Genomic DNA, 22,858 nt, shown 5'->3' with positions numbered 1-22,858 from the left:
TCTATTTATTAAGTCCTGTAGGTTGATTGAAGACTGCTAGTCCAATTCCTGACCTACCGCCTCTATTCCAGTTTGGTACTTCTGCTACCACTGACCTCTGGCAAGAAAAAGAAGCGCTAACTTCTCCAATGAGAATTTTCTTTTGTCCAAATGATGTCATTAATTTAGACCCTCTTGGTTATGCTCTTAAATATTCTGTTGTATTAAATATTTTTGCAGGCTCATCTTTTCCAGAACCTACATGGCACTTTACGTATGAGCTCTCTATTACAACAGACAGCGACTGTGATTCCAGAAGATACTTCCATCACCTGGACTAGTTATGAGTTTTAAATTTCTGCACATTAGTCTTCTACTTTGATTATGACTATTTCCTAAGCTACCCTTCTTTCTGAATCATCTAACTCGTAAGTCCTGCTGGCCTCCTGCAGCTGAGGGCCCAACCCTTGGTGAATGTTAGTCATCGCAGGTGAAGATTCCATACCTATTGGCGATAGATTGCAACGCATTGCCCGTGTCTTTTGACTATTTTTGTGCACCATATTCCTGACCCTCCATACCTCAATAACTTGAACAAGCATCATCCCAAAATTTTAATTTTTGTAGTTTTTTTTGGTACCCTTTTCTTTTGTTCCATATACTTATATTGTTATTTGATCATCTCTTAGTAGTAATTACTAATCTGTCTTGCACACTATGCAAGCCAGAAGTGGGGATACATTCTGCAAATCCCAATTCCTAGTATTAAGACTGTCACTTCTACTGATTCCTTGCCCAAGTCGCTGTGAAAATCCAGCCCTGTTAGATCTTCCAGATCTCCGTCCAGATTCTTCAGCGCTTCCACCGTCTCAACCATGATCGATGAAAGAGAATTCTGAACCAACTGATACTTAATTAGAGATTTACTGTTGCTGTTTATGGACATTATAGACTCATATTTTGTTTTATTTCCAGTTTAGCCATAATCCTGATTGAAAAGTTCAATTTTATTTTGTTTTTTGTTATTCCCTTTCTAGCTAATGACATACTCTCTATTATGAATGGACAGTCAGAATTGGACTATAATTGTCTTTATTTTCTCTTGTTGTATCGGTTTTGAAACTCTTTTCTGCCATTTCTGTTTATGTAATTTAAATTGAAGTTGATATTGCTCAGATACAAGGGTAACATCAAACCCTAATACTGGCTAAGATATCATAATGTAGGTGTAAACCCTGTTAGTATCAACCAGTTATGCAATTGTTTAACTTTGGTGTAGGCTTACTTAAGCTGCATGTCTTTCTGTAGGTTTGACTAAGCTCCAAGTGGGGTAACGGATATATAAAATGCTTCCCATACTTCCAGGTCATTATGCATATGTCAAGATCCATGCATGACCTTTGTTAATATAAATTTTCCTAGGATTGACCATTTTTGCTGTATGAGGCAACCTCATACTTGCTATCCACTTTTTAGTGCTCATGATTGGATGCCAATGATGAGTAATAGTAAGGTCCAGGAATTCCGACCTGTTTAAGGATTCTGAATACCTACAACCTAAAACAGCCTGCAATCAGAGTACTAACCATATATTTGTTGAGCCCATAACAATGCTTACTCAAAACCACTATTCCTTCCCAAGACCACTGAGATAGATACATTAGATTATCTCCCCATGCACTATGCAACAGATACAATAGAAGCCATAGAAAGACCTGAAAGTGTTTATTAGTACGATCCACCTGAAATTGCTATTACCCACATACCGATACTTCATGAGATTTTGTAGATGAACTCATGAATTTGTCCCATTCATAAAACCTCTCTCACTACAGGTTTGAGTAAGTCTCAAGAGAGATGACATCAGGATTAAGGCCCAAGGGATTGGGTAATATAAAGGGAATTCCATATGCCCAAATAATATATCACCTGAGAATGAAGTTTCCTGTCTTGCACCATACCTTCTAGCAATTTGTAAGACCAAAATGCGCCCTCTCGTTTGATAGCTTGCCACCTTCTGGAATGGATGATGACAAACTTGACGAGCTGTGTGTCACCCCTCCCCAGAGGGGGTGACAAGTGGGGAATGTATAATTATGGTACAGCCAGAGACCCCCCACTGGAATGGTGGAGGGCCCAGTCATAGAGCTCAGGCCATTACAGACCTTGGCTGAGTCAGAAATCTGATGGCTGACATAACTGGGAGCTTACTGGAAAAGTATGGCCTAGTTTGTAGCCCAGATTGAGGCCTAAATAAGCTAAATTAGGAAAAGTTAAGTTAATAGATATGGAAACAAAATGGAGGATTTCAGCACAAAATGGAAGCCGTATCTGTTACAAAGTGGAATTTTCTCTGTAATGTAAGTTAGAAAAACAAGTTGAGAAATGAGTGAGTCATGCCAGGTGCAGAGAAAATAGGGAACTAGCTGTCCCAGAGAGGAGGGAGGCTTTCCTGTGAGCAGGGTCTTGCTTAAGATTTGTGGTCAAGCGAGCTAAAGACAAAACCATGTTAGCAAGATAGAAGCTACTCATTAGCATGAGCCAATCAGTGTGTCAGGTTCTCAGGCTCAGAGCCCGCGGGGCCGGGCTCTGGAGCAAACGTGAGCCCTTGGGCTGCTGCCGAGGAGCGACAGCAGTAGGCAAAACCCACCAACCAACACTGGGTAAGCACACCGGCAGGGACTGCAGGCACTGCCCAGCGAACCGGAACACATGGACTGGAATCCCCTGGACTGGAGGACACAGAACTGGAACACCCCGGACTGGAACACTGGACTGGAATCCCCCGGACTGGAGGACACAGGACTGGAACACCGGACTGGAGCACACCGGACTGGTCCACACAGCTTCACCTGCACTTAGCTACTAAGCCTCCCAGGAGTTGAGCTCCTGGGTTCGAGTAGCCGACAGGACTTACCGGATACCGGATGACACAGGGACCAGGACTGGAAACAGAAGTGCTCCTAAACCTAAACTGATCTACGTGCTCCCAAGCCCTAAACCAGCAGGAGTGTTCCTAACAGTAAACTGACAAAGGACTTCCTAAGCCCTATACTAAACAGGAGCTCCTAAGCCCTGCTCAAGAAAGGGACTTCCTAAGCCCTAAACTAACAGAGCAGGGAACTAAACACAAAGCTAACACAGGTGCTACTAAGCACCAAGCTACCAGCAGAGCTCTATACTAATAAGCTAAACACAAAACTACCAAGCTACCTAAGCACTGCTCTAGCAAGCTAGATACAACTAACAAGGTGCTTCCTAAGCACTACTCTGGCAAGCAACCAGAAGAGCTCCTACCACTAAAAGGGAAGACAGGGGAGCCCCAAGGAAAAAGCAGTGAAGCTAACACATAAGCCAAAAGTGATTCTAAATCACCAAACACCAACAGCAAAGACTGCAATGCTCCCAATAGCACAAACACCAGAAGTACTTCTAACAGCAAACTCTGCAGTGTTCCTAACAACACCAAACCCAGGAGTACTTCTAATAGCAACAGAGCTTCCAAAGCCCTACACATAGCAATGCTTCCAAAACCAAGAGGGAAAAGCAGGGGAACCAAAGGGAAAAGCAGGAAAGCTAAACACATAGACACCAGTGCACACTGCACTAACACTAACCTGGACCTTAGCAAAAGCAAGCAGGGACCCTAGACACAATGTCAGAAGTGCACACTGCACCACCCTACCTAAAGCAAACACAACTGTTGCAAAGGCCCTGAAGGAAACAACACCACTTCCTTATCAAGGCCCTCCCTGATGATGTCACACTCCCTAGACCTAGGCAAAAGCACACTGACCCAGAGAGGCCCAACCCACACTAATGCAAAACCGTGAAACACTTGAAGCCAGTACACCCAAAGAGAGTTAGAGCAACTCAGGCAACACACACACAGGTGCAGTAGTAAAGTAAAACAATTAACCCCATGCTGCTCAGTGTTGCCAGGTGGGCGGTTTTACCGCCCAATTGGGCGGTTTTCCGCGACCCGCCGCGGGAAATTTTTGCCCGCGGCGGGTTGCGGTTTTTTGGGCGGCTTTTTGGGTTTCTGTGCGTTTTTTTGGGCGGCTTTTTGCCTTTTTCGGCCGCGGGGGGGCGGGGTTAGTGACGTTTTTTGGGCGGGGTTAGTGACGTTTTGGGCGGGCCGATGACGTGGGAGGCGGGGCCGATGACGTGGGAGGCGGGGTCGATGACGGGGAGGCGGGGCCGGTGACGTGGGAGGCGGGGCCAGTGACGGCGGGGGTGGGGCCGGTGACGGCGGGGGCGATGACGCGGGGGTGGGGGTGTCAGGGGCGGGGTTTGTGTTTGGGCGGGTTTTGGGCTGGTTTTTGGGCTGGATTGGGCTAGAAAAAAATTTTCCACCTGGCAACCCTGATGCTGCTGGAAGCTGCCAGCACAGAGAGACAGAGCCAGCTCAGAAAGGACAGAGAAAAGAAACAGAAGCCAGCTAAGAAGCTGACCCCCAGGAAAGAGGTAAGTTTGAGAGGGGTTCAGACCCCAATCATAACACAGTGACAACCATGACATTAGCATAGATCCAATCAGGTATATCTACTGTCATATTATCCATATCCTGAGGGCACCTATAAAAATCAGGGTATTTCCTGGTTTAAGTTAGAGAGAAAAGGGTTGCCACTCTCTCTCCAAGGGAAACCAATGTGTCCAGCAGAATTGACAAATTACCTAATTGCTTTCCCTTGTAAAACCTCTAATTGGTAAAAGAAATTATAAAAGATTAGGAACTAGTTAACACCTGTTTGCAGCTAATTATATTCCTATAATTAATTGATTGTACGTGCCTGTTGTCAATCACTGATTTGACTTGTACCTTGGTAAATAAACTCCTTATCCCAAATGATGATTTGTGGGCTTCACTTAATGATGAAAGGCTGTAAGTATAAATGCTTTTGCTGTATCAGGCTATCATTCGCTGCATTGTATAACCTGTGGCCTAAATCCAGTTTGTCATAAGGCTGGTATCTATTCCTTGCCAGTGCTGAGAGGCGGACTAATGCAGGTCCCTTAGACCTAACGTCTCTCTCAGTGGCAATTCCTCTTAGAACTTCACAACTCCCTGATTACCCCAGTACTAATGCTATTTGGAGATGGAGTCAGATTAAGGTCACTCTAGCCTTCTTGGGGGGGGCTCGGGACCCCTAAATTCCCAACAGACCATATAAGTCTACCCAGCACTATCCCCGCCTCCCAACCACCAGCCCTGGCACAGACCGTATAAGTCTGCCCAGCACTAGCCCCGCCTCCCAACCATCTCTGCCACCCATTCAAGGCTAAGCTCCTGAGGATCCCTTCCTTCTGAACAGGATTCCTTTATGTTTATCCCACGCATGGTTGAATTCCGTTACCGTTTTCCTCTCCACCACCTCCGCGGGAGGGCATTCCAAGCATCCACCACCCTCTCCGTGAAAAAATACTTCCTGACATTTTTTACCTGATAATTTTCTTTCCTTTAGTCCTTCCAGACCAGTTCAGACAAACGAGTGTCATGTCTGTCGACAAGTAGATGGAGACAAAGAAACAAAGTTGTTCCATGTGTTTTGCCTCTAAAGGGGATTGTGTAGCCATAGAATGCTCAGTATTATGAACAGCCAAGCAATGGTGCTCAAGTCCATGGTGTTGGTCAATAATGAATAGTTAAGGCAAAATGCCATACTCAGCCAATACATCTACCAACTAGGTAGGCACAGACTCTACAGATACGCAGTACTTCCACCGAGTCAGTACACACATGATACATAATACATCATGTCAAGATCCATAAGAAGCAACAACATCCACAGAACGGACTAAAAAGGAAACAACAAAAAGAAATTCTAATAAGGAAGGGTTTCTGGCTGGTCTGGTAGGACTAGAGGAAAGAAAATCATTGGGTAAGACGTAATATTTTCTTCCTTATCTATACTAGACAAATGGGATGTAGCAAAGCAGTCCTCAAGAGGGTGGGAGTAGAAAATAAGGCCTAAACAGTCAGGAGTACAAAGAAAGCTTCTGAATTGCCACTTTAACACATCAAAGACCAAGATGGATCTGAGAAAACTTCCAAAGCCTTTATCTCCAAAAGGAAGTATTAGCTCCTGAAGAAGAAAGACTGAAATAAACAGACAAGTAGACAAGCCAGAATTCATGCAAGAATGAGAAGCAAACAATAATTCATTCAAAATTGACTCAGTTCCTCGTTCTGCTTTTTTTTTTTTTTGCTTTACACCGTATTCACCGTTTTCACTCTTACTTGGATCCATACCTTCTTCACATTCTTCTTCTTTCAATTGTCATTTCCCGTCTGGACTACTGTAAAGCTAAGATACTTACCTGTAGCAGGTATTCTCTGAGGACAGCAGGCTGATTGTTCTCACATGTGGGTCGATGTCCGCATCGGCGCAGGAAATGGAACAAATTATTAAGTAGGGCTACATTTTGATCAAAATTCTAATTGTTTGATTAAAATATGAGGGGGTTTTCTCCCCCACTGCAGCTCCTTGTGTCTCGTTTAACTGTACAAAGAACTTGCCTTGAGTTTATAGTCACCCATCTATTTATCCCAACTGACTGTACCACGCATCTTGTCCCTATCTATATATCTGCATTCCATCTATATATCTGCCCTTGGCCCCTCAGCTATAAGATGCACTGAAGAAAAGCATTAGTATAACTATGTTACTTGAATATTCTAATGTTTGCTTATTAGATGTTTCATTACTATTTGCTGACATCGTATTATATCTCTGTTATTTGAATTTCTGTGCTGTTAAACGTGTATACCTTTTTTTAGCTTTCAATTTGCTGTTTTCAAGTTAATCTTTTTTATTGCATTTGTGTTTATACTTGGTCATTTTACCATTGTTATGCTGTTAATAAAATTGTAAGTTTTATGTTCAACTGCACCTGCTGTACATGCCTTGGGTGAATCTCTTTATAAAGGCGGTCAATAAATTCCAATAAATAAAACAATGGGTATGTTGAATTACAGAACTCACTTGCTCCCCATTTCACTGTGATTCAGTAAGAATGAATACAATGCTGCAGAAGATTCTCATTGAAGGAGAACCTAGTAGCTATAAGGAAAGGGTGGAAGAACATAGTAGAAGCATCCTTTACAGGAGCCTAAAAGAGGCTGAAAGCCCAAAAACTATAGATATGAAGTTCAAGAATTTCTGATACACTTGGTTTAATAACCTGCTCCAGGAAGACAAATGTTCAAATGACAGAAAGGGAACATAGCAAAGGGAATGAAGCACAAAAGAATAGATACTTGGCATCCTACAATATGCATGATGAGAAGACAGATGTCCCTTTATTGCCTGCAGAGTTGCTCTTTCTATATATAGCTAGAATAGAAACTGGAATAAGAAGATACCTAAGTCAGCCAAAAAGAGAACCTTGTTCACCAGGTAGGACAGAAAGGAGTCCAGAATAGAGTGCAAGAGAACAAGCAAGTCATCCAAGATCCAGCTACTAAAGATTTCCACAATAGTGTAGAACTTAGAGCTGAGAAAACCCCTCAAGGGAGGCAACCAATAAAAGAATCTACAAACAAATGCTACAACTTCAAAAAAACATCTGTTTGACACAGCTTTACCATACTGCCAGGTGGCACAGCAGAATGAAATAGCCTGGGTGGCGCAACCAAGCAAGACCACTGAGCAGCAACACAACCCATCCGGGAGGAGCAGCTAAAATCAAGATAGATGGCTAAAGAAGTCAAGCAATATAACACTGTAGGTGTATAAAAGTGTATAAACTAGCTGGTTGTGTAGCCTAATACCAGAGCTGGCTGGTGAAGTTGCACACCAGAGGTGGCTGACGTAACCATGGACCAAGATTAACTGGAGTAGCAAAAACACCAGAACTATTTGACACCATGCACCAGAGCTAGCTGAGTTGGCCAGGCACAAGTCTCATGGTGTGATTGAGTAATAGAATTAGCTGGAGTAGCTGAGAGCCAGAGTTAGATGGTGTAGCAGAATATAGCTAGTTGGTATCACTGTGCGCAATTGCCGACTGAAGCAGTGATATAATATTGTTGGCTAAAGCATTTGTGCAACATAGTTGACCAAAGTAGCTGAATGGTGTGGTATGCTTTATTGACGCAAGATGCAGCTGTCCAATGCAATTACAAGGCGCAGAAGTGCAACAGAAGCGTTTATAGACACTACACCATACAGCTACTGGTGCCACTTAGATACAGAGGTGGCTAGAGGTGGTATACAATAGCTTTGGCCAATGTTGGTGTGCAGTGCCAGAGAACAGAGCAGTTATAGAAAACCAACACAGCTAACCTTCAGCACTGCAGCATAGTGCTAGCTGTCCCAGCCATGCAAGAGACTGCCAATTTCTACTACAGTGGAAAGCAGTCAGTTGTCAGGATATGTCACATTGTACATCCAGGTACAATGAACTTGAGTCCACTATTCTGTAAAACTGCTTTAAAATAAGTGTATTTTTAAAAGAAAAAAAGGTATCCAGTACAAACACATGGGCCAGTCTAGGAACTGAGATGATAACTATTATGTACTACTATGCAAGAGGTCACCAGTTTGTTTCTCAAATTAGGACTTCTGTTCCTTGGGCTGGCTGAGGCTAGAAAAGCTGAGTTCGCAGCCCCAAGATGTCTTCTGGTCATTGTTAAAGTCAAGGTCCAAGCTAGTAAGATTCCTAAGGAAGTCAGGCTACACGGTCCCTAGTCTAAGATGGTTGATGCAGTACCCGTGATTGGAAGGGAAATGCAAATTTTCACGAGGAGTGTAGGAAGCCCTATTGATCTTAATTTGTAAATACAGCACAATATTTGTCTCTTTGAAGATTTTCATTTGATAATGTTTAATAAGGTTTATTTTTCCATTTGTTAGGGTTAATATTCCAACTTATACAAAAAAAATATGAAATCATGTGCTTACTTGGGATCAGTGCTACTGGTCTTACTTTTAGGGAAGACCCAATGACAATTAGGAGATCCACCTCATCTTTGTCATATTTCATAGCTCGGTGAAACTGTTCTGGTAAATTTTCACCAAAGAATACAATCTCCGGTTTCATTATGGTCAGTGGTTCAGCAGCTGGACATCTAGGACATCGAGGGACAACCTATACAATCACAAACAATTATATATTCAGATTTTATTTCTGAATATTTTTCACTTTTTATTTTAAAAACGTTTGCATGACCCCACATAGCAATGTCTAGCATGAATAATGGTACGAGAAAACAGATTATTTCCCCCTCTTCTTTCCTTATTGTCTTAAGATTTTGCCTAAACATCAAGCACTTCCTGCTCTTCCTTGCAGCCAGAGAGAGGCATAATGAACTTTCAGCTTAACTACAATGGTACAGTTTAATGTTCACTTCATGCAACAGAAAGTCATGCTGATGTGAGAGGTGCATATGACAGGCACTTTTTACCTGATTAAAAATGTCTTCTCTGACAGCTTCACAGTCAACTTTGTACTTACAATTCAGGCAAGAAGCGGTTGCAAATGAACCTGAACATAAAGACATACAGATTAAGAAATTACTTTTGCAGGCCTAAAATCAGGGCCAGATCAAGTCTATGACGACATACATTTGTAGACCCTTACCATGGGCTTCTGCTGCTCCTTTTCTAACCACCCCCCCCCCCCCCACACACACACACAGCCACATATATGCTCTTCTCTACTTCCCCCGTTCTCAAGGGCCTCCATTTATGACTTTTGTCTCAGGTTGCCCTCCCTCACCAGTTCACTGCTACTGCAGGGACTTGGAGTTGAGTAGCAACTTAATGGTAAGAGCAAAAAGCTGAGAATCAGAGATGATGATGTGGGATTTATATCCTGCTACCACAGACTCTGACTGTGGGCAAGTCATTTTCACCCTTGTCTCAGGTTCAAAACTGTTGGGGGTGAGGCAGAAAGCTAACTCAGATATCTTGCACTTAGTTTTCTGGGCACAAAATGGAGAAGAGGTTTGTGCAGAAGCCAACCATGTACAAACCCCCAAGTTAGACACAAGTGCACATACAATTAAAATGGACGGAAATGAGGCTACTAACTATGCTGCCCTGATGCAGAAGACTTAAAGGGAGCACAATACGGGAATGAGAATGTCAGTTCAAAGAAGGTGTAGAAGAGTTAAGCTCATTCTGCTGCAGCAGTTGGCTAAATAGGTAATAGCCCTTATTTGGTAGGCAGACCCTGCGTGGTGCATTCCAGGATGCAAAAAAAAACAAAACAAAAACAAACAAAGGTGGAAGAAAGTGAATGTTCCAGGAGAAACAGACAAGTCAAAGTCCAAGCTTCTAAACAGTTTCACGCTGGGCGCTTGGGGGAGCACAATACAGAATTGAGAATATCAGTTCAAAGAGTTTAAGCTCATTCTGCTGCAGCAGTTGACTAAATTGGTGCTAGCCCTTATTTGGTAGGCAGACCTTGCATGGTGCATTCCAGAATGCAAAAAAAAAAAGTGGAAGAAAGTGAATGTTCCAGTAGAAACACAGACACAAGTCGAAGTCCAAGCTTCTAAACAGTTTCATGCTGGGCACCCCGCTTGAGATACGTCCAAGGTGTTTTACTGCAATTATGGAGTTTGACATACTTCAGTTCTCTTACCTTTCACAAAGGTTTAACGTCCACTGTTTCAGCTTTGGCAACCCCCAAGGAAAGCTTTGTGCCAAAACACAGCCCATGTAGGGTCATTTTTACATTTCATGTAAACTTTTGACAAATAAACTGTTTTAGAAGCTTGGAATTCGACTTGTGTCTGTTTCTACTGGAACATTCACTTTCTTCCACTTTGTTTTTTGTCTTTGGATTTTTTGTGGAAGTTGAGTGGACCCCCTCTTTTTGTTTGGATTGTTGCACGCCAGGATGCGGCATGTGATGTCAAGTACTATCATTTTGGAAGATGGCAACATAGAATCACTACTCGCTCTTTTTAAAAAGGTACTGAGACAGTGGGAAGAGGAGTCTTTGGTCTAAACTACCAGGGAAAGTTTTGGGGAGTGTTGTCTCTGGAGTCAGGGGCCATTAGACTACCAGTGATTTGGGGAGGGGGCAGGGGTGGAGGCTACCTAAGGCAGCAAGGTTATTTATTAATTAAATCTCTCCTTGGTGTGGATTAAGAATTGGTTATTGGACAGAAAACAGAGAGTAGGGTTAAATGGTCATTTCTCTGAATGCAGGAGGATGAACAGTGAAGTGCCGCAGGGATCGGTACTGGGATCAGTGCTATTTAACATATTTATAAATGATATGGAAGTCGGAATGAAGAATGAGATGATCAAATTTGCAGATGATACAAAACTATTCAAGGTTGTTAAAACATGCGGACTGTGAAATATTGCAGGAAGGCCTTAGGAAATTGGAAGACTGGGCAACCAAACGGCAGATGAAATTTAATGTGGACAAATGCAAGGTAATGCACATTGGAAATAATCATCCAAATCATAGTTACCTGATGCTAGGGTCCACCTTGGGGGTCAGCACTGAAGAGAGGAGATATGATTGCGGTCTAAAAAAATCTTTGAGTGGTGTAGAACGAGTAAAAGTACATAGATTTTTTACTCATTCCAATATTCAGAAAAGGGCTGAGCTCCTAAATGTATACCTATTTTGAGCCAAATTTAGGAGCACAACATTTCAGTTGGAAATTCATCTTAATTTAGGAGCTTAAAAAAGCTTAAAAGTTCTGCTTATAAATTTAGGCCTGCAATTCATTTGCCTAGATTTATGAGTATAATGCTGAAAATCAGTGCTAAACTCCTAGCTTTTTCCTTGCACCAAATCCACCCTGTTCCCACCCACTTTTTATGCTGCTAAATTTAGAAGTCTGGTGAAATTTTGAGTATAAAAGTTACGTACTCGGCTCTAGTAAATTTTCAAAGAGGCCAATTTATGAGCATAACTTTAAAAGCATAAGGGAGGAATTTATAAAGCAGCATTCGGGCCTTAATGTGCATTAAGAGAATTAACAACACATGCTAAATGCTAAGTCGTCCACGCAAAAGCAGTAAGGAGAAATTAGGCCTTACCTGCTAATTTGTTTTCGTTTAATCCCTCCGGACTGACCCAGAATGTGACTGATGGGTTGTGCACGCCTTCCAGCAAGTGGAGACTGAGAACTGTGACTCTAGACAGAGCCCTTCCCAGCTAGAGAAAGTATTATATCGTAATAAAGCAGAAGAAGGAAAGAGCAGAAATAGTATCTGTGCATCCGCAAGCCTGAGCAGCCACCAGCACTTTGCTAACACAGAGCCCGTGCCACGTACAGAATGTGCCCACATGACATGCCACTGCATAATGGACACTCAATTTTTTTTTTCAAAACCAATGCAGCAGCAAATGAACAACACAGCTCCCAAAGAAACTCATCCACCGAACAACAGTAAAACAGAATATACTGAGGGAGGGATCTGGGCCGTTCTGGAGGGACTAAAGGAAAGCAAATTAGGAGGTAAGGCCTAATTTCTCCTTCCTTAGCGTCCCTCCGGACCAGCCCAGATTGTGACTGATGGGAAGTAACAAAGCAGTATGATCATGGGAGGGATCCAAGCAACCCGCTGCGAGAACCTTTGTATCAAAAACCACCTCTTGACAACACTGGACATCCATGCTTAGAAAAAGAATGAAAAGAAGACCCAAGTTGATGCCTTACAAGTGTCCACCGGAGGCACCAAAAAACGCTCTGCACAAGATGCCACCTGTCTTCTCGTAGAGTGGGCTTTGACTCCCTCCGGGACAGGCTTCCCAGAGAGAAGATAAGCAAATGCTATCATATCTTTAAGTCAACGAAAAACAGTAGGCTTAGAAGCCATGAGCCTTTTTTGTGAACCCCCGAACAGAAGGAACAAACAATCTGTCCTACGAGATTCCTCCATAGATTTCAAATAATGCTTCAGAACTCTCCTGACATCAAGACACTTTCAAGCGAAGCTGATCCTCCGACCCTGAAGAGGAACCGAGCACAGGCAAAACCACTGGCTGAGACAAATGTAACCGAGTCAAGACCTTAGGAAGAAAAGACAGAACGGGGCGTAACACCACCCGATCCTTACAGAACTCCAAAAATGGGGACCTACAAGAAAAGGGCCTGCAACTTCAAGACTCGCCTAGCTGAGGCGATAGCCACCAAAAACACCATCTTGAGCGTCAAATCTTTTACCATACAGGAAGCCAAAGGCTCAAAGGGAAGCTTCGTGAGAACCAAGAGCACCAAATTAAGATCCCATTGAGGAAAAACGAAACGGGAAGGAGGACGAATGAGGTTCGCCCAACGCAAAAACCGGGCAACATCCAGATGGCTAGCCAGAGCCTTCCCCGGAACGTGTCCCCGGAAACAGGACAAGGCAGCAATTTGTACCTTAAGGGAGGCCAAAGCCAGACCTTTGTCGAAACCGCACTGTAAAAAATCCAAAATCTGCGGAACTGATGTGCGACAGGGAGAGATGTTCAAATCATCACACCACACCTCAAATATCCTCCATGTCCTTACACAATTCAGAGACGTAGACTGACGCCGTGATCGGAAAATAGTGGCAACCACGTTCGCCGAATATCCCCTCTTTGTTAACCTCGCCCACTCAAGAGCCAAGCCATAAGACAAAATCAACCTGGGTCCGGATGAGACACTGGACCTTGCATCGGAAGACCCCGCATCTCCGGAAACTTGAGAGAAGACCCAACCAGAAGGCGCTAAAGGTCGGCGTATCAAAGCCTGTGAGGCCAATCCGGCGGTATCAAAATCATTCAGCCCCTGTGCGTCTCGATCCTCTGAATTAGATGCCCTATAAGAGACCACAGGGGAACGGCATAAAGAAGACTGGACGGCCAGGGCTGAAGAAGAGCATCTACCCCCTGTGCTTTGGGGTCCTTTTGATGAGACGAATAGAGGTAGCTTCGCATTGAAAATGGAAGCAAAAAGATCTGTCCTTGGAAGCCCTCAGTGCTCTACCACTGATTGAAATGCCACCTCGCTTAGAGCCCACTTTCTGGGATCCAGAGTGTTTCGACTGAGAAAGTCTACCTGAACGTTCTGTACACCTGCTACATGAGCCTTGGAAAGTGTGACCAGATGCAATTCCACCCAATGCAAGAGCTCCGCTGTCTCCTGCTCCAATTAACGACTCCTCATCTCCCCTTGTCGATTGATATAGGCCACCGCGGTGGCATTGTCTGACATTATGCGGACCGACTCGCCTGACAGCAAATGCCTGGAGAGCCAGCTGAATTGCTCTGGTTTCCAAAGGGTTGATTGAGCAAGTCGTCTCCTGATGAGATCACAGACCTTGAGCATACTGCCCCCGATAGTTAGCTCCCAAGCCCTTGAGATTGGCATCTGTTGTAACCACTATCCAGCTCGGCTGATCTAAAGGCATTTCCTTGGATAGATTGGCCCTCCAGAGCCACCAGCGGAGACTGCCCTTCACCTGCACCGGGAAGGACAATTTCATCTGCAGAGAGTCCCCTCTGTGGTGACCACCTGGAGAGTAGAGACTTTTGCAGGGGCCTCATGTGAGCCCTCACCGAGGGCACTGCCTCCATCGTCACCACCGTGGAACTCAGGACTTGAAGATAATCCCTTGCACTCGGCATCGAGGACTGCAACAACAGGCGAATCCGAGACTGCAACTTGAGGATATGGACTGAGGGAAGAAGAACCTGACCCTGTCGTGTATTGAAACTCCCCCCCCCCCCCCCCCTCCCCAGGTACTCCAGTGATTGAGACGGCTGCAGATGACTTTTCTGCACACTGACTACCCAACCTAGGGACTGCAAGAAGCTGAATGCCCTCCTGATAAGACTTTGCTCTGATCAGCCAATCGTCCAAGTAAGGATGAACTAGGATGCCCTCTGTTCTGAAAGCCTCCACCGCCGCCACTACCACCATCACCTTGGTAAACGTACGAGTGGTCGCCAGTACGAAGGGCAGTGCCCGAAACTGATAATGCTTGCCCAACACTGCAAATCATAGAAAACGTTGATGTGCAGCCCAAATAGGAATGTGCAGATAGGTCTTTATCAGGTCTAGTACAGTCAGAAACTCTCTGGCCTGAACCACCACAATGACCGACCTCAGAGTTTCCATACGAAAAGAAGACACTCAGAGAGCTCGATTGACCGCCTTGAGATCCAGAATCGGTCTGAAAGAACTTTCTTTCTTCAGAATAAGGAAGAAAATGGAATATCACCCCTGCCTGAGTTCTGAAGAGGGAATTGGAAAAATAGCCTGAAGGTCGAGAAGCCATCACAGAGTGTCCCTGACTATCATCGCCTTGAGATGAGAGCAACTCCAAGAATACGTATGGCAAAGGACAAGCAAACCCAAAGGTGCACCCGTCTCAAATAACCTCTAGAACCCACTGGTTGGAGGTAATCTGGGCCCACCTCCAATAAAACTACGGCAACTGAGCACCTACATGAATCAGAGGCTGGGCCCACAAACCTTCATTGCTGAGGACGAGAGGAACACGGGAAGGAATTTCCCATCTCCCTACCTCCTGTTCAATTACTCCAAAAGGACCAAGGCCTCTGAAAAAACCTGGATCGCTGAACCGGGGCCACTCTGCCTAGTCTATAGTGATGAAATTCAGGGCCTCTACCACGGCTCGCGAAAACACCACGCCCAGACCCCCTGGGCCAATCCTCAGGCAGTCTCGTGACTTTAGACTCTCCCAGACTCCGGACCAGCTTATCCAACTCATCACCAAACAACAGAAAACCCCTAAAATGAAACCTACTGAGCTTGGACTTAGAGGATGCATCCGCTAACCAACCACGCAGCAAAACAGACCTACGTGCCGCCATACATAAGGCCATAGATTTTGACAAGGCCCAGAGTAAATCATTCAGAGCATCTGCCAAAAAGGCAGAACCCATCTCAAGCTTAGCCACTTCGGTATTTATTGCTGATAAATCATCTGAAGAACGATCCAACACCTTCTTAGACCACCAAAAGCAAGCTCTCGGTACCAAAGAACCACATATAGCCGCCTGCACCACTAAAGCAGAGAAAATTACTACTACTACTACTATTTAGCATTTCTATAGCGCTACAAAGCGTACGCAGCGCTGCACAAACATAGAAGAAAGACAGTCCCTGCTCAAAGAGCTTACAATCTAATAGACAAAAATAAGGCAAGCAGATCAATTAATGTGGGGGAGTAGTTACAATCAAAGCTACTCTTTAACAAGGACTCTATACGGCGATCCTAAACATCCTTAAGGGCAGTTCCGTCACCTATGGGAACTGTATTCCGTTTAGTAACCACAGAGACCACCGCGTCTACCACTGGCAGCTTCAGAAGAGATTTGTCAGAATCCGGGACGGGATAAAGCCACACCATAGACTTAGCGGGATGAAAGGCAGAATCCGGCACATCCCACTGCGCCTGAATGATGTCCCTAATATCCTGGTGCATGGAAAAGGTCTTAACTGGCCATCAAATACCCTTCACCAGGAGGTCGACCTTCCAACCTTCCGCTGCAGGGGTCTCCTGCTCCTCAAAACACAAGGTAGTGGAAACTAAGGAAATGAGCTCCTGTAAATCCTCTTTATGAAAAATTCTCATCACTGAAGGGTCCTCCCCCGGGAGAAGAGCTTCAGCTCCAGCATCAACTGGATCAAAATCCTCAGCCACTATCCCTCAGAGAAAAATTCAGGTGGCATCTCCTGGTCTGGCTCAAAAGTCAAGTCCTCCTCCATATCCCAGGACTGTCTGAGCCATTTTTAGAACCCAACTGACCCTCCAGAGGCTTTTTAACAGGAGCCTCCAGAGGGCCAGATTTGTGGAGCAAAAAGGTCCGATACATCTGCAAAACAAACTCAGGAGGGAACCCCCCTTCAGAAGCTGCTGGCAAAACAGAGGAATTCTCTGCAGCTAAAGGCATCAGCAAACAAGCAGTCAGGGATGCTGAGACCGACGGAGGGGACAAGATGGCGGCATTTCCAGCCAAACTCGGGGGCCGACAAAACCATATTCGGAATGCCCGAATTGGGCCCCCACCGACATAGGCACCAACGACTTAGTAGTCCCTGAACCCCCCTCTGCCGACACCTCCACCGTGGTGGGATACTTGCAGCAGCTGCTTGATCCGAGGCCCTGCCGCTGAGAGACAGAACAGCGGCAGAGCTTCTCTGCCATGGCACTGAAGGTGAAATTAGGCCTTACCTGTTAATTTTCTTTCCTCTAGACTGGTCAAGACGCTTGGGTTATGCACTCCTACCAGCAGAGGGAGACTGAGAAACACTGAACTTTGAACACTGTATATGTAACCTGTGCAGAACCCCAACTAGCCAGTATATCGCCAACAAAGCAAAGAAATAACCAAACGATCTCACAGAGCCCTGTACATGGAAACTCAAACCAAGAATGTAGTGTTTCCACAGCGACACATAATCAGCATCCAAAACCCGCAACAGACTAGTACCAGAAACTTCACCTGGCAACCCCAGCCTGGATAAACTTGACCAACAATCATCAGTCACAGCAAAAACAGGCTCAAAAGAATAAAACAAAACCCGAATATCTCTTAATCATATACACACAGGGCAAGTTCTTGACCGGTCTGGAGGGTCTAAAGGAAAGAAAATTAGCAGGTAAGGCCTAATTTCACTTTCCTCAGTTACCCTCCAGACTGGTCAAAATACTTAGGAAGTACCAAAGCTGAAAACATCTAAGGGCAGGACCCCCGAAGGCCAGAGGTCAGAACTGCTGCTCCAAAGCTTGCTTCCTCCCTCGCTTGAACATCAATCCTATAATGCTTCACAAAAGAATATAAAGAGGACCAGACCGCCGCCTTACAAATATCCTGCGGAGGAATCAAACTACTCTACGCCCAGGAAGAAGCCACCCCTCTAGTGGAATGAGCCTTAAGAGCCAAAGGCACCTCACGACCCTTGACCAAACAGGTTGAGGCAATTGCCTCCTTCAGTCGCCTGGCTATAGTCGCTTTGGCAGAAGCAGCATCCTTCTTGGGTCCACCATACAGAACAAACAGCCGATCCGAGGTAAGAAATTCCTGTGTCCTTTTTAAGTAGAGACGTAAGACCCCTCGAACATCTAACTTAGACATACGATGCTGCTCTGAATCACCTGACTTGTCCCCCAGCACTGGCAGGGAAATCGCCTGATTCACATGAAAAACAGAAACCACCTTAGGCAAAAAGGAAGGAACTGGGTTTAACGAAACTTTTTCTTTAGAAAACGACAGAAAAGGAGCCCTACAGGACAAAGCGTGAAGCTCTGAAATCCTCCATGCCGAAGTAATGGCTACCAAAAATAACGTTTTTAAGGTAAGATCCTTACAAGTGCACGTTTCCAAAGGCTCAAAAGGAGCTCGCACTAGCGCATCCAGAACGAGATTCAAATCCCATGGAGGAACCAAGGGACGCCACGGTGGACGAATCAATTTGACTCCCCACAGAAAACAACTCACATCAGGCGCAGAAGCTAAAGACTTCCCTAGAATCAGGCCTCGGTAGCAAGACAATGCAGCCACCTGCACCTTCAAGGTAGACAAGAAAAGACCCCCGTCTAGACCATCCTGCAAGAATTCCAAAACCTCTGCGATCGAAGTGCGAATAGGCAAAAATGCCCGATCTTAGCACCAATACTCAAAAATCCTCCAGACATGGACATACGCTAGAGAAGTGGACTGCTTACGAGACTAACATCATAGCAATAACTTTGGAAGAAAAACTTTTCAACCTATTCCTTTCAAGAGCCAAGCCGTGAGAACCGAGAGGGGTCTGGCATTACAATCGGACCCTGACACAACAAAACCGTCTCCTGCAACGGTAGTGGATCTGCCACCACCAGTCAAACCAGATCGCCGTACCATGGACGTGGCCAATTTGGAGCCACCAGAATCACCGGACCCAAGTGATGTTCGATGTGATGGACCACCCGACCGACCAACGGTCACGGGGGAAACACAAAGCAACTCTTGCGGCCAAGACAGAATCATGTCGATTCCTTCTGCCCGAGGATCTCTCCTGCGACTGAAGAACCGCGGAACTTGCGCATTGTCAGACGTCACCATGAGATCCAACATTGGAAGACCCCATTCCCGAACTATGCGAGAGAAGACCGACCGATGAAGGGACCACTTCCCGGGATCCAGAGTATGTCTGCTCAGAAAATCTGCATCCATTGTCCAGTCCGGCCATGTGCCTCACCGAAAGATCTTGAAGATGAAGTTCTGCCCAGTGGAGCAAGCCCGCTGACTCCTCTGAAACTGCCCAGCTCTTCGTGCCTCCTTGCTGATTGACATAGGCTACAACCGTGGCATTGTCGGACAGCACTATGACTGCTCTGCCGACGAGAATGTGCAGAAAAGACTGAAGTGCCAGATGGACTGCCCACGCTTTCAGACGATTGATGGACCACCGCGCCTCCTCTGGAGACCACCGGCCCTGGGCTACCTGACCGAGATAATGAGCCCCCCCCCCATCCTATTAGATTGGCATCCGTGGTGAGAACTATCCATGCCAGGGACTCCAGAGGCATGCCCTTTTCCAGATTTGGAGTGTGGAACCACCACTGCAGGCTGCGACGGGAGGCTTCCATCAGAGGTAACCGAACCTCCAACTCCTGCATTTGCGGAGACCATCAACTTAGAAGAGCCAACTGCACCTGCCGCATGTGTGCTCTGGCCCAAGGAACTACCTCTATAGATGCTGCCATCAATCCCAATACCTGATGGTAGGCACAGGCCAACAGCTCCCTCTGCGAAAGGAGGTGCCGAATCTGCCCTTGCAGCTTGGAGATTCTGACGGGAGGCATAAAGACAACCCCGTGCTGTATCGAAAAGAACTCCTAGATATTCCAGAGACTGTGATGGAATCAGATGACTCTTGACCGAATTCACTACCCAACCAAGAGACTCCAAGAAACTTACCACTTGAGCGGTTGCAGACTCGCTCTCCGTCCGCGACTTGGCCTGAATCAACCAATCGTCGAGGTAGGGATGCACTAAAATGCCCTGCTTCCGCAACGCTGCAGCTACTACCACCATAAACCTTGGAAAAGGTACAGGGAGCCTTCGCAAGGCCGAAAAGGCAGCGCACAGAACTGAATATGCTTCCCTAAGACGACAAACCGAAGAAAGAGCTGATGATCTGCTCAGATAGGAATGTGCAGGTAAGCTTTCGTCAAATCCAATGAAGTGAGGAACTCTCCACTCCGGACCGCCACAATGACCGATCGCAACGTTTCCATTTGAAATGAGGGAAACCTTTAGAGCCGCATTGACCTTCTGGGGGTCTAAAATGGGCCGAAAGGAACCCACCTTTTTGGGCACCACAAAATAGATTGAATAACATCCTGTTCCCCGTTGACCGAGAGGAATGGGAACCACCGCCCCCAGGTCCACAAGACGCCTCAAAGTGTCCTGAACTGCCCCTGCGTTGAGATGGGAACGACATGGGGACCCCCCCCCAAAAAAAAAAAAAAAAAAAAAATCGGGAAGCAGGCACTCGAACTCCAGCGCATACCCGTCGCACACCACTTCGAGAACCCACTTGTCTGACGTGATCTGCGCCCACCTCTGGCAAAAAAACTGTCCCAGCTGAGCGCCTACACGCACCAGAGGCTGGACCCCCACACCTTCATTCAGGGTTACGCACCAAACCTGTACACCCCCCCCCCCCCAGGAGGAATCACGCCCTCTACGGCGACCCCCTCGAAAGGGCTGACTGCGCTGAAAACAACGACCTCTAGGAGCCCCGCTAAATCTACCCGGTCTGTACCAATGGGCTTCCTGAAAACAGCCACGTGCCGAAGCCCCTCTCGCACCCACTTTGCTACGAAACTCTGGGAGCCGAGGAGCCTTTGCATCCCCAAGACCGCGAACCAATTTATCCAAATCCTCACCAAAAAGCATAGAACCTTTAAAGGGAAGCGAACACAACTTGGACTTGGAGGCCGAGTCTGCGACCCAACCTCGAAACCAAAGCACCCGCCGTGCTGCAACGGCTAGGGCCATATTCTTAGATGAAGCCTGCAGCAAGTCGTAGAAAGCATCCAATAAAAAGGAACAGCCCTTCTCTAACGTAGCTAAATCCTGAATCGAAGAAGCCCCGTCCACTACCGAGTCATCCAGAAACTTCTTGGCCCAACGAAAACACGCTCGAGCCACCAATTCTCTACACACTGACGCCGGCAATGCTACCACCGACAAATCAAAACTACGCTTTACAAACGCTTCCAACTTTCTATCCTGGGGGTCACAGACGCTCCACCATCTACGGGAATAGTAGTAGCTTTAGTGACCACCTTGACCACCGCATCCACTGTGGGGACCTTGAGAGAATCCCTATCCTCCTGGGGTAAAGGATAGAGCCTAGCCATTGCCCGAGCCACCTTACAAGGAGAGTCAGAGGAAGCCCACTCCTGGGAAACCATCTCTCTGATATCCTTATTCATAGGAAAGGACCGTGCTGTACGTCTAATGCCCTTAACTAAAGGGTCAACCTGCTTTCCCCTGCGGGAGCTTTGGCCAGCTCAAACTTGAGAGTAGAGACCACTTGATCAATAAGCTCTGAGAGCTCCTCCCTATGAAAGATGCGGACCACCAAAGGATACTCCCCTGGAACCGCCCTGAGCCACAGCTAACAGCCCCAGCTAACAAAAGGCACCTGCACCTCCGGACAGCACAGCAAAGCAGGCACTACAGCCAGTAAGAACTGCTTTTCTCTTATTATTTATTTTTTTTTTTTTAAGAAACAAGCATACTGGAGCCTGGTTGCTGATGAAGAGGAACTCAAGGCTCCCGCCCTGACACGGAAGCCAAGGCACAAGGCTGTCTAAATCAGAGAGAGTAGCACAAGGGGAGGGACCCGGCCAACCAGGTGTGACACCCCAAAGGGAAAAATGCGAACCCCACCGGACCCGCATCCCCGAAGCACACAGAGAACCAGTACAGGATTCTGTTTTTTTTTCCCTGGATTTCTATTATAACCAAAGGCCTACCAAGACAAACCCCCAGGCCTACTAGATTAGTCAGACTGCACATCTACCCTCTGCTGGAGACTGAGAAATACTGGCTAGTTGGGGTTCTGCACAGTTTACATATACAGTGTTCAAAGTTCAGTCTCAGTCTCCCTCTGCTGGTAGGAATGCACAACCCAAGCGTCTTGACTGGTCTGGAGGGTCGCTGAGGAAACCATTTTTTTTTTCCTTAAAAGTGTGCCGCGTCCAAAAGCAGCAAAGAGAAAAAGTAAAGGCCAGGAGAAGGGGATCTGTCTTGCTCGTCTGCACTCAAAAAAAACAGCTCATTACTGCTTATATATATATATATATATATATATATTTTTTTTTTTTTTTTTTTTTTTTAACGTAGCTCAGTCTCCCTGCCTTCTCAGCTCTTCCCCCGAAGAGACTGAGGCATCTTTGTATATTTATTTTTAACCAATTAACAGCAGGGCATCACTCTGATGCCAGGGAGGACAAAGGGGGAGGGACCCCGGCCATCCGAGTGTGACACCCCTGAGGCTGTAAGAGACTCCCATGGGCCTCAGCCTTCACCAACAGGCAACACCCCAGGTGCACAGAATAAAGACAGAAGAAAGTAAAAAATACTTAAACCAACCAAAGTATAAAGAATCAAATGAGAAGCAAAAGAGAAATAACAAGGAATGAGACTGAAGGGTTCACCACCTTCCACCTGCTGGAGACTGAGAATACTGGATCTTTCTCTAGCTGGCAAGGGCTCTTATTGGCTCTCTTTAGATTCACAGTTTTCAGTCTCCACCTGCTAGAAGGCATGCACAACCTATCAATCACATTCTGGGCAGGTCCAGAGGGACACTAAGGAACGCTGCTTCATTAATTCCCCCCTAAATCAATATTGGGCCCATTATAGCTCAAAATTGTTTAATGACAGTTTTTAATGTTTG

The 22,858-nt window shown here is 45.9% G+C and overlaps 1 protein-coding gene across 1 annotated transcript in view; it reads right to left on the bottom strand.

The window, feature by feature from the left end:
* The window catches only part of SIRT1 (sirtuin 1), a 111,512-nt gene that overhangs the window by 43,154 nt on the left and 45,500 nt on the right, over positions 1 to 22,858 (bottom strand). The window contains exons 6-7 of the mRNA XM_030203130.1: positions 9,389 to 9,468; positions 8,886 to 9,072 (exon numbers count right to left, since the gene is read on the bottom strand). Coding sequence (XP_030058990.1) covers positions 8,886 to 9,072; positions 9,389 to 9,468 — 267 coding nt within the window. The remainder of the gene's footprint in view (positions 1 to 8,885; positions 9,073 to 9,388; positions 9,469 to 22,858) is intronic.

Source organism: Microcaecilia unicolor, chromosome 5 (assembly GCF_901765095.1).
Source record: "Microcaecilia unicolor chromosome 5, aMicUni1.1, whole genome shotgun sequence".
NCBI lineage: Eukaryota > Metazoa > Chordata > Amphibia > Gymnophiona > Siphonopidae > Microcaecilia > Microcaecilia unicolor.
This window is presented reverse-complemented; position numbering and strand designations above follow the sequence as displayed.